This window comes from Battus philenor, unplaced genomic scaffold, assembly GCF_028537555.1.
Source record: "Battus philenor isolate CCGP_79_NKW_IND1 unplaced genomic scaffold, ilBatPhil1.0.hap1 SCAF_6, whole genome shotgun sequence".
Classification (NCBI taxonomy): Eukaryota; Metazoa; Arthropoda; class Insecta; order Lepidoptera; family Papilionidae; genus Battus; species Battus philenor.
In genome coordinates, this window is record NW_027181726.1 from 10,235,100 (window position 1) to 10,251,461 (window position 16,362).

General features: G+C 28.9%; 2 protein-coding genes across 2 annotated transcripts; one reads left to right on the forward strand and one right to left on the reverse strand.

The window, feature by feature from the left end:
* Window positions 1–229: 229 nt before the first annotated feature.
* Window positions 230–3,505, reverse strand: Idh (isocitrate dehydrogenase [NADP] cytoplasmic). Its single transcript, XM_068773983.1, has 2 exons — window positions 3,419–3,505; window positions 230–1,648 (listed from the first exon to the last, which is right to left on the reverse strand). The coding sequence occupies exon 2, from the start codon at window positions 1,638–1,640 to the stop codon at window positions 414–416; it is 1,227 nt and encodes a 408-aa protein (XP_068630084.1). The 5' UTR covers window positions 1,641–1,648; window positions 3,419–3,505; the 3' UTR covers window positions 230–413.
* A 1,342-nt stretch (window positions 3,506–4,847) lies between these two features.
* On the forward strand, window positions 4,848–12,923 carry LOC137930411 (uncharacterized). Its single transcript, XM_068773652.1, has 9 exons — window positions 4,848–5,100; window positions 5,558–5,761; window positions 5,985–6,053; window positions 6,492–6,623; window positions 8,118–8,315; window positions 8,885–9,025; window positions 9,116–9,865; window positions 10,710–10,942; window positions 11,491–12,923. The coding sequence occupies exons 1-9, from the start codon at window positions 4,960–4,962 to the stop codon at window positions 12,140–12,142; spliced, it is 2,520 nt and encodes an 839-aa protein (XP_068629753.1). The 5' UTR covers window positions 4,848–4,959; the 3' UTR covers window positions 12,143–12,923.
* The last annotated feature ends 3,439 nt before the right edge of the window (window positions 12,924–16,362 follow it).

The window sequence follows — 16,362 nt, forward strand, 5'->3', positions numbered from 1 at the left end:
AGAATACATATTATAAAATATATCAAATAATTCACTTTTAATATGCATTTAACGTTGCAGGTTGACTCTCATTACATAGTAATAATATTACAAGAATTTTCCATGTAGATATTGTGAAATAAAGGATTACTTTCCAAATTTTCCATCCATTTAACAAAGATAAAAAATACCAAACTGTAATAGAATTATAATGCTAATTTGTAATACATTTAAGGTCAAAGATTAGAGATATAACACAAACCAAAAATTTATTAGAAAAAAAAAAACAGTTATAAATAAGAATACAAAGAGTATGTTTATTGTTTCCTTATTATAAATAAATGCTTTTAAACAATACACCCTTAGTTCCATGACCCACATAATTAGTAAATAAAAATGTATCTTTATATATTACTTTTGTGACATGTTAACAGTCATTTTCCTAAACTCTTCTTAAGATTTTGAGCCAATTTGTCCATAAATTCAAATGTCTCACAGTAGTCTTCTCTCTTTACATTATTCATGCCTTTGATACAGATAGCAAGATCTTTTGTCATGACACCAGATTCAATTGTATTAATACAAACACTTTCCAAAGTTTCAGCAAACTTCTTGAGTTCATCATTATTATCAAGCTTAGCTCGGTGAAGAAGACCTCTAGTCCATGCAAAGATAGAAGCAATTGGATTGGTTGATGTTTCCTTGCCTTGCTGATAGAAGCGATAATGTCTAGTTACAGTACCATGAGCAGCTTCAGCCTCTACCGTCTTCCCGTCAGGACATATCAAAACTGATGTCATAAGACCTAATGAACCATAACCTTGAGCTACAGAGTCTGACTGCACATCACCATCATAATTCTTGCAAGCCCAAACAAATCCACCTTCTGATTTCATAGCATAAGCAACCATGTCATCAATAAGCCTGTGTTCATACCAAATGCCTGCAGCCTCAAATAATGCTTTGTACTCTTTATCATAGATTTCTTGGAAGATGTCCTTAAAACGGCCATCATATTTCTTAAGAATTGTGTTCTTTGTGCTCAAGTATAAAGGATATTTCCTATCCAAAGCATACTTAAATGAAGAGTGAGCAAAGTCAATGATAGAGGCGTCAGTATTAAACATGCCGAGAGCTACACCAGCTCCTTTAAATTCATTGACAACTTTTTTAATAGGTTCCCCAGATGGAGGAGTCCATATGAGCTCCAATTTGCCTTCGCCAGGCACAACAAAGTCTGTTGCCTTGTATTGATCTGCATGAGCATGACGACCAATTATTATTGGTTTCTCCCATCCTGTTACAAGACGGGGAATGTTCTTGCAAATAATAGCCTCCCTAAATACTGTTCCCCCAAGGATGTTCCTAATTGTTCCGTTAGGGCTTTTCCACATCTGTTTCAGGTTGAACTCCTCAACTCTTTTCTCATCAGGAGTGATTGTTGCGCACTTAATACCGACATTGTATTTTTTGATAGCATTGGCACAGTCAATTGTAACTTGGTCATTAGTCTGATCACGGTACTCCATACCTAAATCATAAGTGTGTAATTCTATGTCCAAAAATGGCAAAATCAACTTATTTTTGATGAGATCCCATATGATTCTAGTCATCTCATCACCAAGCACGTCGACGACAGGTCCTGCCTTTATTTTTGACATTTTGGTATCTATAACAATAGAAAATTTTCACATCAATTCAAAACAATATCATATCAAATCAAAATCTGTAAACCTAGCACTACTATACATACTAACTGATAAGAACATTAAAGAATTTAATCATTAGTTACAGCATCATTAGGCTAATGTGATGTTAAATAAGTAGTTTGTTGTAAAGTAAGCTCATAGATGCCCATTTAGAAACACCCAGTAACTATACTTTCATATCCAGTTATAATAAACATATTCCTTAGATTACATACTAATTATTTACAGTCTCAGCCACACTACATTTTTTTTGTAAATAATGTGGTGAGATAAACATAAGTTGTAACATGAAGTGAATGCTCATTCACTTTCTTATTATAGACATGCTGCAACAGTCATTTAAAATTCGGCAACTTCTTACTAACACAGATATTATGGTTTTAATATCATGACTTGTATTTAGTATAACAAATTTTATTAATTTTCCTGTTTTACTACATTTATGTTCTAATTTTGCTTTGAGGTTTAGTTCAAACATTATAAATAGAACTAACTAGAATAAAAGTTATAGTAAAAAATGTGTTTTTTTTATGACAAAATGATAATTTATGATAATGAAGTCTTCATTAAAAATCTCAACATTTTAAGTTTCTTGCATGCAAAATAAGTACTTAGTTCTGTATTTAAATATTCATGAAACCCCAAACATTATAAAACAAGTCTACTACATTGACAAAAAAATATTGCTTGAATTTGATAATATATTGCATTAAATTCAATTGCAATCTATCATTTGGTTAAGTTCTTGAGAAGATATACATTTTCATGCAATCAATTTAAATGAAAAAGCATGTCTTGTTACAAAATTTTTCTTTAAATTTAGTTTTATTTTTAAACCCTCATTCAAGGTTTGTTTTATAGAAAATGAAAAAAAATTTGGAGGAAAGACTAATCAGAAATTGTTAAAATGACCAATTTATATTTAATAACTACATACATACCAACCATACTTTTAGGCACTAAATGAATTTTAAAATTAATTTTCAGTTAATGTAAAAAAATGACTATTTCTAATAAATTATTTTAAGATTTTATAGTAAGAAATGCACACATATTCATTGCAATTAAGATAACAATACCACAGTTATAGTAAGATTAATGACCTCTTTAATGTAATAATCTCACAATAGGCAATTGCAAACAAGTGTCAAATGTCATGATAAGATATAAATATTATTTTATGCAATTGCTTATATAACATGTACATTACATTACGTATTAGTATAGATGTAACACAAATAATTAAATAATATAAAAATATATATAATTAAGGTAGTTTATACATTATATTTACTTTCGTGATAAAATGTCTTAACCAAAATTTAGTTAATAATTCAATATTTTTTGTTAGTAACAATCTGGCCGTTTAAATAATTTGCATATTTAAAAAAAACCGTAAGGCCTTGTAAACTTGTTTGTAGTACAAAGTACAATTTCTATAGTTACTAATTGTTATTAGAATAAGGAATAGTTTTAAATTTTGTTACTCTATGTTACATATTCACAGTTAGTAATTAAAGAGGTGATAAATCTTATCAGATGTTTATATTAAATAACTTCTAAAAATGACGAAGATTCCTGAAATATGAAACTCCATTACGTGTACGCAATAAACTAATTACTATCAAAACATATATATACATGTATATTCCATCAATTATTTTTTTAATAAACCTTTATTCATTAGTAATTTATGTCGTATATATCTTAATGGATTGAGTATTATTTACCTTAAAAAGTACCGTGTCAGCACTTAGCGAAGAGTTAATTGAAAGCTTAGAAACTTTAATAGCAAAGTGACAAATTTGTGAATGAACGAAATAGAAGTCATTCTAATAGTACGTGTTTTCGTAATGTTACTATTTCTTTTGTAACTACCTTAATCTTGGGAAAATATTTCATTTTTAGCTCTATCAACACAAGTTTCATTATATTATAAATTATTAAGAATGTTGAAGTTTTCTAACAATACATAGTAGCTTCACTTTTACTAACACTTTTATAAAGTGAAATTCTCATAGCTTTAGCTACGTAATATTGTATTATGTAATAAACGAACAAATAATATTTATAAATATAATATAGATAAAAGGCTCCTTATTTTGCTCGTACTTATTTTTTTAGTAAAACTCTTCAAATAAATTCGCAATATTTATGGTCCTTAATTAATTTTTCAAACGTGCAAAATGCATAAATAGGACATATCCGATAAACAATATAAAACTTGTAATTATCAAACAATTTTTTCTAAAAAATATCAGTCAATGAAATTTTCTTGTGGACTTATCATAACTTCATTATATGTATGTAAATCTTATGTAATAGTCTACATTTAGTTTGTTTATAAATATATAGGATAAACTTATTGAAAACTTCAATTATTTTGTCTAATAAAAAATATTTAACTATAATTATGGTGATGGTAAAATAGTAATAGATATCTTTTGTTACTCGACATCTAAGTAGATTCACTACTACCATGCGGTGCCTTCGTCTATTAGTAAAAGTAGACCACTAACTGATGTTATGAACTTCATTAAAGATCTGGTGTTAAGTACTTTTTTTAATACTGGTACGATAGTTTTAAGGTAATTAAACTGGGCAGATGAATTGTAAGGTACAATTTTGTTCCGTACTCTTATAAGGAAATTGTATTACTTACCAGTCTTTTTTATTGTCTGATTGAATGGTCTCGTTTTAAGTAAGTCTAAGTTTAGTCTAGTTCTCTAGTCTAAGTCTAGTTCTAAGTTTCTGTTATTAAAATTGTGATTATTTTTAAATATAGCTTCAAAATATTGTGAATTTATATTTTAAAGCTATGTCATATAATATAAACTGTAAGGCTAATTAATACTACTACTAACAGTCCTAACTAACTACTAATTAACTGAATTATTTGTTTTATAGTAAACTTAGAATTTAAGTAACTGCTTATCTTCAAAACTTGGTTAACGATTTGCTTTTGTTTTCAGTTACAAGTTAATTTTTCAACAAATGCGAGAATGTCAAAAATTGTTATTTTTTTTTATAAAACATTTGTCGTCTTGTCAGTTGTCCATTTCGGTGGATATTCTGTGCCCTTTTCATGGGAGTATTGAATTGTTTTTTGACAAAGCTTGTCTTATGTTACTTAAATTGTTATATTATTATTATTTTTTTGTATAGTTATAGGCGCTATTGTAATAAATATAATATTTTGTAAGCAATATCAGCGATGTATTTTCATAATTAATTTACTTACTTTACGCAAACTTTATGTTAATATTTCGAAATGGTGATTCAAAAGACTTGGAATAATGTCGAAGTACCAAATAATACTAATACAGAAAACTCCCAGTCAGTTTCGTGGAATTTTCAAGCACCTGTTAAATCGTTGACCAATAAAGTTAATACATCAAGTAATATGCAGACGGTAAATTTGATACTTTTTATTATATTATCGATTAAGTTAGGCGTTCTTAATGAAATATTCTTGTTGCCTTCTTTAAAACAAATAATTTATTAAGTCTTTTTTTTAACATGTTCATACATTTACTCATATTATTTACATTTTTTATAATACTATTACCATATTGACTTACAAATGTACTTTTCGTGTAATAACGCGATGACCATTTACTATAAGTTATAATGATTAATGGAGATTGAAACAGAAATCAATTTCCACTTTGTATTGACAAACTGAAATAACAAGTTAAGTTTAACTAGTGATGATAATCTTATCTGTGAAATAATATCTTTTAAAATCTTATCTTAGTACCTAATTCTGTTTTCAATTGAAATATTGTTTTTGACATTTAAACATTTAATTATATGAACAAGTCGTTCCTTTGAAGTTAGTATTTTAAATTGCAACATTTTTTTTCCAGAAGCAACCAATAACCAGGCAAATTGCAATAAATACTTTGGCGACAATGCATAGAAGATTTAGCCTACCTGGGCCAGTCCAGCCACATTCCAGACCCATTGCTGAGTTTCGAGCCAGTGCCAATAAATCTTTGGATATGTTACGACAAACCATCCAGTCAGCTGTTACAAGAGAAATTGATCAAGTAATCAAGAAGTATTTAGAGGTGCGGAATATAATTTTTTGAGGTTTATTCATGCAAAAATTTTACTATTAGTAATACTTTTTATTGTTTATGTAAAAGAGAAAATGTAGAAATATTGTAATGTATCTATGTACTTCTCCAAACAAAGTAAAATGGGCGGTGTTATCATCCAAGGCAATACCTTACAGACAAACATATGCCTATGTTATGTACTTATAAAAATATATGACATAAATTTTTCCAGAAATTTTTTGTACCAGCTGTTAACAATATCAGATTGAACTTGGGAGATGAATCTGTAAGTGAAGATCAGGTCAGTGTTTTGTATTATCATATGGTGTAATATCAAATTTTACCTATTTTGGTCTTTAAATGTATATTCTGGTTTCAGCACATAGAAACCCACTGCAAGGCATAGGTCTCCCCCAAAGATATCTATGGGGAACATACCAAAATCACCAAGCTTGGCATGCAGGTTGGCGATTGCTGTGTATTATTGTACACAGGATGCTACTACCCATCCTAGGGAACTTGTTTGTAAGCAGTGGCATTCCTGTATGATTAATGCACAAGGAGTGAATTATTTAAGATTGTATGATGCCACTGTATGTGCCCCTTTTGAGTGTAATTTATGACTTGGAAAAGGCATAATTCTAGTTTTTTTATTAATGTTGATAAAATTGATAATCCAGCTTTTTATTTTAGATACATACTTAATAGCATAGCTAAATTCGTTTCTTTTAATTTATAGGTGCGTGCAGTTTGTCGTGCAATGTTAGATGCCACTCGGTTATTATATACAACACCAACAAGACCAGCAACTTCATCAAATGAGATTTGTGAAATTGATCCCTCAGTTGACTCGAGATTTTCGAAACAAACCGTAAGTAGTTTTAGTGTATGTAATGTTCTTCATCAACTAACTGAAAGTTTGATTTTTAATTGATTGAATGCTAAAGAATTTGCTTACGTACAGGAGGGCCTATAAATCAATGTCAAGCCGAAATCAGATCATAGGGCAGACAAGGGCTAATTTCAAGAAATTAATTCGATAAATAAATGTCTCAGGTTTTTTTAATATCACTGTTTAAATTGTAATAGGAGGCTGTAATAAATACGAGTACATGACATGGCAAACAGTGGAATACTCCATAGAATATGTCACTAAACTAAATAAATGTTTGGTTACAGTAGTAAAAGAATGTTTTTTAGTTCATTTGCTATCAATTAATATGTGGTACACATTTCCAAAAATCAGTGGTCTCAGAAATAATGAATAATGTAATGGTAGTATAGTAAGAAAATAAATATTGAAATTAATTATTGTGTACTATTTGTCTCTGTACTTTGTATTGCCAGAAGTTATTTCCGTGTCTCATTTGAATAGAAAGAATTAATTAATGTATGTAATGAAAATATTGTTAGAAGTGTTACTTTATACAGTATTAAAATCTTCAAAGCTTGTTGCTGACAAATGAGCATTCACCCTTTTAAAAATGTATATACCTATAACTAATCACCCATATGTATAGAACTTATATAACCACCTCTTCTCATGTTTGTTCCAAAGCAAGAAAATTCTAATATTGCTTCAAATGCATTTGATTAGTCAAATATATAGTCAAAATCATACACTTTAGTCCACTATACCATAGTCCTGCTAACTGGTTGGCAGTGGCGTAGCTATGGTATTTGGGGCCTGGGGCAGATTGGGGCTTGGTGCCCCCCCCCCCCCAAAGATTCTAAATAATTTCAAAATTCAGAACAGAATGTAGGTAATATATTTTTCTTTGATTCAAAATAATAATAAATATATATAAAATAGCATTAAATCTTAATAAAACTTATTGGGAAAATTTAAAAACGAACATTCCTCGCTTTTTGGCCTGCAAAGTCATTAATCACATTTTCAAAATCAATAGTGTCGACTAAATCATGTTCTATTGACATTATTTCAAGATTATTTAATCTATTTATCATTAAATAATCTTGCAATAATGTAATAACTTATTATTTTGTCATTTAGGGCCCCTTTTAAAAAAACACTTTATGTGTTTTGCGAATGAAAGGCTTAAACACTGTGTATATTATATTTTTGTAACCGTTTACTTTTTTTAATGTTCATATTATTTAACAACTTTTTCAGCACAAAAATAATAAAATTCGATTTTTTTATGTTATTAACTTAAAATTATGGTTTTCATTTTTCTTTTAACATTTCATTATTCAACATTCAAAAAAAAATAAAAAAAAATTATTTTCAACTTTGGTGCCCCCTCTGCTTGTGGTGCCTGGTGCGGCCGCCCCGCTCGCCACCCCCTAGCTACGCCACTGCTGGTTGGTCAACCTCAAGTAGAAATAACACATTAATATTTAGTTGCAGAATCTACCTCAAAGTAAAAGAAAAGAAACTGAAACTGATCATGATATTAAATGTAAAAAAATCAAACAAGAACAGATTTCTGAACAAGCCACATCACCAGTTCCGATGTCAGCTCTTAGAGACCCTGAAAAATGGAATCCAGCAAGATTAAATCAAGATACACTTTTTATAATGGGCTCACATGCTCATAAGGTATATATTAATTTAAATTTATGTATTTGTACTGCTTCTGCCAACAAATCTCTGATTAATGACAACAGAAAATCAGTTAAAACAAAAGAAAAAGCAAAAAGCTTTTTAAGTTTGTGAACTAAATCTCTATTTTTACTTTTAATAAGTATTTACTTAAACCCTTAAAAATATTTAAAAAATGTTTTAATAAGTTCCAATATTATTTTATTACTCCTTATGTTCTAAGTGTGCAAAAATTGTATTACTTATGTTTTAATTTGTAATTGAGCTTGGTCTCAAAAATTAACAAGTATCCTCATATAACGCCTTCTATAAATTTTTTAAGCATTTTGTTTGTAGAGATCAGTAGCTTTTTTTAATTAGATGAGATATTGTAATGTGACCGGTGCAAACCTTGGTGCTGCATGATTTTATTATTTATAATCTGGAATGTCCGAAGAAAAATCTTTCCCTTTATAATATTAAAAATTCATGTTGTATAATTTACTCTTAATTATTTTGTTAATATGTAAATTAATAATTATAAATATTATAAATGTTTAATAATAATCGGTAATTTATAATTAAAGGTGCTAGGATTAGGAAACTGCAGGGGAAGATTGTACACTAGACATTCTGGGCTGCCCAGGTATCCAGCTGATACAGCAGATAAGGAATGGATAGCTAATCACAATTTGGTCAATGCTGTAGGTGGAAAAACTTATATAATGGTATGTAGATGATAACTACTTAACGTCAGATAATTTACACAATACACAATTTATAAGAAATAACTAAATAACTCAGTATTTCAATTTCAGGTTTTAGAGGACATTGAAGAATTGGCTAATAGTGACGCTTATAAACATAATTCTTTACCAATGCTTGGAGAATTAACAGGATTTAAAGTCCCACCATTTATGTTGAGAAAAATAAAAACATATGTTTTAAGAAAAGCGCTTAGTGGCGATATAAATAATGCTGATAGTCCACAACCTTCTTCTAGTAACAATCAGGAAGAGAAATATAAAGTTGACGACATAAAGTTAGAGAGTCACGATGATTTCGATAGTAAGAATTTCAATGCTAGTCAATACATGACAAATCCAGATACCGGAAGAGAGTATTCAGATGTATCGAATTTGCTCAAAGAAGATACAGATTTCGCTGATATAAAAGTGGAAGACATGGATGATATCAAAGTTGATAATATTAAAGTTGAAGATCTAGACGATATAAAAGTCGAGAGTATTAAAGTAGAAGATTTAGATGTTAATGGCATAAAAGTTGAAAACATAGATACTATTAATGTGGATGACATCAAAGTAGAGGACATTAAATTAGAAAATGAAGATGCATTTTCACTTTGTAAACCTGCAAATGATGCCCAGAACCATTTAGTTGATGGTTTAGTTGAAGCGGATATTGAATTTCTAAGTCGTAACTTGGGTAACATTGAGAGTGACGCTGATGCGAGGAAGACAATTGAAAAGCTGACCGGAGCTAATCCTGACACAATAACTTTAGTTGGAGACGAATTTGATTTAGGAACTACACTTAACACAGATAATGTATTTATTACTTTTATATTAACTTTCGAACTACCTTTAAATAATAGTAATTTTTATATTCGTCACACATAGTTACAACAGAGCTCTTACAACTGCACTAACAATTGTGAATTTAAAGATATGTTTGAATATGGCAACATTTTTAACAACTTATCATTTTTAATCTCCAAAATGTAAAATTTTGGATATTTCACGATTAGTCATCAATCTATTCACTATCATTTTAGTCCATGACATAAAATTTGGGTTCTACAATGTCTGCAGCATGCTTGATTAGTTTTACTACTTGTAACTTGTAGAAATTTCGATTCAAACACAATTTTTCTTTTAAATAAAGTTGGTTCAGCTTAAAAGAATTGTCACTTTTTTTTGTTGGGTGATGAAACACATTAACAGCTACTAAAATTAATGTTTTTTATTCCTTATCCAGTTTGTTGTACCAGTCTTATAAAAATATATGGATGTTGTGATTTAATATGTTATTTATACCATTTAGAAAGAACCGGCCATAAAGTTTTATGTTCAAATATATAAGATCAATAGATCTGGTAAAAACTAGCTGGCAAATAAATTTTAACAGAAAATTTATGTATCTTTCCACCAATTTTTTTATTTCATGTATAACATAGGATTGTAACAAACGCCTTGTTTTACTTTTTGATAATAATTTGGGTTTCTAATTTAGCTTTTTTTAAAGATGGCACATGCCTAATGTAGACTGGAAGATCTTAAGGCCTAATAGACTGGGTATAGCGAGACCCACAAAAAGTGTAAACACAAATATGATTATGGCTGGATTGTGAGTTGCAGATCGGAATAATATGTTAACTAGGTTTATTTTTAGTTTACAGGAAATCAAAATACAAAATGTATCACAGTTGCTTCAACAACTAGTGGCATGATACACAGTGTGCCAGTCGCCCACATAGCGGCACCGCCCCGGATAACCGGAAGCACAGTTCATTATTACACCAGCTCTACCGTTCCACCAACTACGCAGAGGACCATACACCATTTGCCACAAGCTACTGTCACAATACAAAGCCTTCCAGTATCTACTCCACAAATGATTCGTGGGTGAGTACATGATATTGTTTTATTTAAGACTAACTTCCTCTATAGACTTTGCTGTCATAATCGAAAAGTAAGAAATGTAACATCTTTATGACTGGTCAGTTAATAAATAATAACTTGTAATTATAAACCAGTCTTTGTGCACCACAAGACTTTAGTAATATATATTGTATTTTAATTTTATTGTCTAATGGTATGTAATATTTTTTGTTCACACTAATTAACCTTTTATAAATTCAATTGACGTCAAATGTTTGACAGCCGTGGATAGGTAAAAATATCTTTGTATTAAATATAGTATTTAGCTAAGAAATTTCCTGGCAACTTGATGACAACAGAATAATATTTATGCGAATAGATATCATACAAATTACTTGTTCAGTTGTATTATTGACATTTATATGACAATGAAAAACAATATCAGTTCTGATGAAATAGTTTTTGTTTGTGTTTTAATTAGTCTTAAAAAAAAATATTTTATAACAAATAAAACTCTATTTAAATTTTGGTAGGATTAAAGTAATAACTTTATTGTAATGATTATATTGCAGGTTACCGATCAACTCAAAGACAGGAACAATCAGTACAGTCATGTCACAGGGTACTGCAAACACTATTATTGGATTTGGTACTCGGACATCTAATGCCACAGTCCTTAACGCGCCTACACAATATATTAATGTTTCTACAAAATCCTTTCCCACTGGAAACATTCTTCATAACGCCATTGTCTCAAGAAATATTATAAATCGTAATTTGAATGCAACCACATCAGGGGTATCCTTCAATGTTAATTCGGCAAAACCACCATTACACACTACTACATCGAAAATAAGTTCAGTGGTTACCGCAAGTTCCAGTAACTTTGATAACATTTGCAACAAAGATGTGATAGACAGTTCACGTAGTTCATCAGTGATGTTGAAGAAAGTGCTCACTCTTGGCAGTTCCAGTGCAAGCAAGTCGTTTATGATGCACAATACTCAGAAAGTCTTATCTACCGGTTTCGCAAATGGGGTTACACCACCACCTAATGTAACTATAGTGAGCTCTGGTACCAGCGGTGGAATTTTGAACAACAACCTTGGCAACAATTCACAGAATATTGTATGCCCTACATCTGGAAATTTAAGTGCTACACACGCCACACTTTCTGCTTTGTTGGCTTCAAATGCAGAAAATGCGCAATGTAATAAAAATTGACATTTGTCACACAATACTGATGGCCAATAATTAATTGATCTCATTTGATTTCATATTTTAAATATTGCAAGTGAAAATATCAGCAAAATTCAAATGGTAAAACAAGGCTGTAATTTTCAAATATTACCAAGGTCCTTTTAGAAGGATATAATAGAGTACATCAGAGGTGGCCAACCTTCGGCTCTCGAGCACTATGTGGTGCTTTGAAGGAAAAATTGTGGTTGCCAATGTTCCAGAGTTCCCTTTTCAATTTTATGTTAAAAATTTAATTGTTTCGTATGTGTTTTAAATTTATTAAATAACAAACAACAGCTTAAAATTAAGTCCACCTTTGTAATGAATATACAAGTTATTTATGTTTTCACTATGAAGGAGGTTTATCACCCCTGGTATATATCATTGCAGTTTTATTATGATGAAAAGCACAGGGCGAGAGGTGTGCATTTATGACAATTTATTGTTTTAAACCACTTTGTGGATAGTGCATTACTCGAAAATCCAAAAAAATCATTGCATTTACTACAAATGTGATTTTTTTTTAATCTTTAACATTTTGATCTAGAAAACACAAACACATCTAATGGTGTCATGGCTTTTCCTTTGCAATTTAAAAAAAATGTATGGTCATAATAGTACACTCACCTGTTAACAAATTCATTGAATATAATATAATAAATTGATGTTAGCAGTAGAACTTAATTAAAAAAATACTAGGGTTGTATTTATATTCTGGGCTTTACACTGTTAAACTTTTATCTACCTCTTATGTTACCTGACTAAGATAAAGTTATCATGGTTAAATTTTATAGATCTTTCGAATGTGAAAATTTTGACTTTTATCTATTTTATAATTTTTTTAATGTAATGAACTTTTAAATTTGTATTATGAGTACATATCTGCGTAATTTCAATGTTGCCAAATTAGAAACAACAATTTTAGCTTTTTAATGTGAATTCATGGTTGTGTTTACTATTAAGCCAAAAATATTTTCGAAGACTTTATAATCAGTATTATTTATGTGATAGATTAACTAAAAGTAATTTCAATAATTAAATTCGTATTATTCGGTGTTATTCTGTGATGCTTTACAAACATTTTTATTTAATTTATTCCATTGTTTAACTTAGGATGTTCTGGTAAACTATAAATTAGTAAATAAACATAGTGTTTATGAAATAATAAAAGTTATGAGTCAAGTTCCATTATATTGATTAATATGTAAGTATATAGGATTTAGAAAGTCAATTTTTTCGTTATTAAAAATAAAAGTTAGTGATTAGTGCCAAAGCAGATTGTTAGTAAGTTATTGATATCTTCAGTGATTCTTAAGCAGTCTCAATTAACTATATCAAATAGCTTGTTAAACTTCATGTAACCTATTTTTATAAAAGCATTGTTTTAGAAAGAATTTATTGCATACATTTTTTTTAATACGGGTTTCTTGCATTTAGAATTACTTGAAGTAATTAATTTTTAAAGTAATTACCGCCTATTTTTAAAGGCTTTTATAGTTGCATGAATGTAATAGAATTGAATGGAAGTAAGAAAAGTATAGATTATCAGTTGGCATACTATTTACATCATAACAAATAAATAATTGTAGTAACTAATATAAGCTGTTGTAGTTTAAAAAAGTTAATTTATGTTTTTATTAGTTAATTTTTTTAAAAATTGCTGGTGTTATGAAACTTTTTTATCTGTCGCTATTAGAAGCTTAATAAATGTTTCTTATTATCTGTAGACAGAGATTGGATAATTATATGACCTTATGGGTATCAAACTAAAATTTATTTTTTACTAAGAAATTAAGAAGCTGACTTTAATGAGTTAATAATTGATATATTAACAATATGAACTATTTTTAGAATCTATCTGGTACATAGTTATCTGTCTTATTTATCTAATTGCTTGTGGAGATGTTTTCGATATGAAAACGTTTTCAACTGCAAGCAAATGTATTAACTAGGAAAATATAATCTGAATCTGTATATCCAATCTCTTTATTATTGATTGAGAGTACAAGTTACTTTTAATTCCATCAATTGCCCAAATATAAAACGTGCTCTTTTGCAGCTTTATAATTTACAATTATGTTAACATTTATACTGTTTTAATGCTTTTTTGTTTGTTAGCTTAAAAAAGTTTAAACCAACTTAAAATTTATATTTAAATTGTTATGTTACATTGCAATGCTTTTTATAGCTTTAATTTGTGTATTATACGTATTTAAGTAAGTCATTGCAATATTTTTTTTGCTTTATCATCGCTTACGTGCAATCTATTTAAATAAATGCCTATGCTTATGTTAATATTTATTATTTACCAGCTTTAATATTATTATTTGAATGTTAAAAAGTAAGGCTGAATGGTCCAGGTTGCTTTTATTGTTAAATAGTGATGATGTTTAATATTTATGATATTGCTCTCTTTTTCAGTAATATTTTGCTTATGTTTAAATTGGTAATGTACATGTTTTTGACTACAAAATTTTCTTAAGTTATACTTTTAAATTTTGTCTTTGATTAAATATATTTTCTGTACCTTATTTTTCTGCTTTAAATAAATCAGTGCATCCAATGACTTTTGTTTATTTTTTTATAAAACGCCTCTTATTTAAATTTATGAAATTTAACTGCGGAAATGAATTAGGTATTTTTTCTTAAAGTTGCTGTTAATTCTTAATAATTTAATTAAACTATTGGTTCCTTATTGTATCTATGGAATAATTGTTAATGATATAATTAATTAGTTATTTATCGTTACTGTTTTAATATAACACGATTAAAGTTAATTGTAGAGAATTTAAAATGTTAAATTTTTATTAATACTGACTAGGTTAATTCATTTAAAACAAATCAAAACGTCGATAACTTTTATTTATAACCTTGTGTTTCAAAATTAAACAATAATGTATCTGTTGTTTCCTATACGTTAATATGTTAATAGGTTTGTTCGTCGTTTGGTTGTTTTTTTTTGTAATATTTACATAAAATTGACGGAATCTAATCAACGAGCAATTTTTATCTATTGTTTTGGTAATACTTAATAGATACAATTTTATAATAATTATTAATAACATATAATGCATTAGCTGGAAAACAAAATTGTTTATGTCTCTTGTGTTAATACACTACACTAATTATTAATGTTTTTTTAGATTAGGAAATGTTTTACTGTAAATATCTATACCCGTATCTATACTCCCCGTATGTATAGTAAAATCAAATTCTCACAGAATATAACCTTAAAATATATTTATCTTCTGATAACATTGTAAATGAAGGTCCCACAAGATATCTTAGATCTCCCCTTTCTTAGTTTTATCTCAAAAATGAAGAGTATATTATTAAAAAATCGAAATATGCGGAACTTAGCGAACTCATTTACAGAGTTGATGTTATATTCATCAAATATAGTATTAAAGAACGTCTTTTGGATTTTTTGCCAGCTTTTCTCACCAGATTATCATTCTGTGCTGGCGGTAGCTTCCTCTCGGACTGAGTACACTAACATAAACGACATTTCAAAACAACTATTCAAAAGTGCATGAAAATGCCTTAAAATATATTTTGAATTTTAATTTATTCCTGTAATGGACAATAACAAATGATATTCAGATAATTCAGTCATCGTAAATATGTCTGTTGTTTTAGTGACATCAATTATTATGTAACTGAAACCACTTTCTAATTAAATGAATCGAATAGAGTTTCTATCAAAAGGTTTATTTTAAGCGCCTCTGACATACAAAAGCAATCTCGCAGTACATGTCCGAACAGGTTCTATTTGGAAAATGGAACGCGCGAATATAGCTTTAACAAACGTGAGCCGAGTTTTCGCTTAAACCAGGAACTTATTTTAACTAAGAACTTCGCATTCACTGTCAACCATATACTAAAAATAAAAAGTACTAACTTAACCATTTTATTTAATTTGTTAGGTTAAGTTTTAAAAAATTTCTGAATGTTCAAGATATCCTGCCTCTCCTGAGGAGGATAGTGTTATTTGGGACTCTTAGGCACTTCATCCCTTCGGTGGTCACCCTCTGTGCTGTGTAAAACTGGTATATCCACATGGATTTTTTTTATTCTCACAGTTCATACAGTTTCAGCAAAATCTTTTTTTCTATTTTAACTTTCTCTTGAAAATAGAAATCGCGTTTTTTTCTTCAAATCTAGCTTATTTTCCGATTTTCTCTTACAAAAAATAAAAGCTTTAG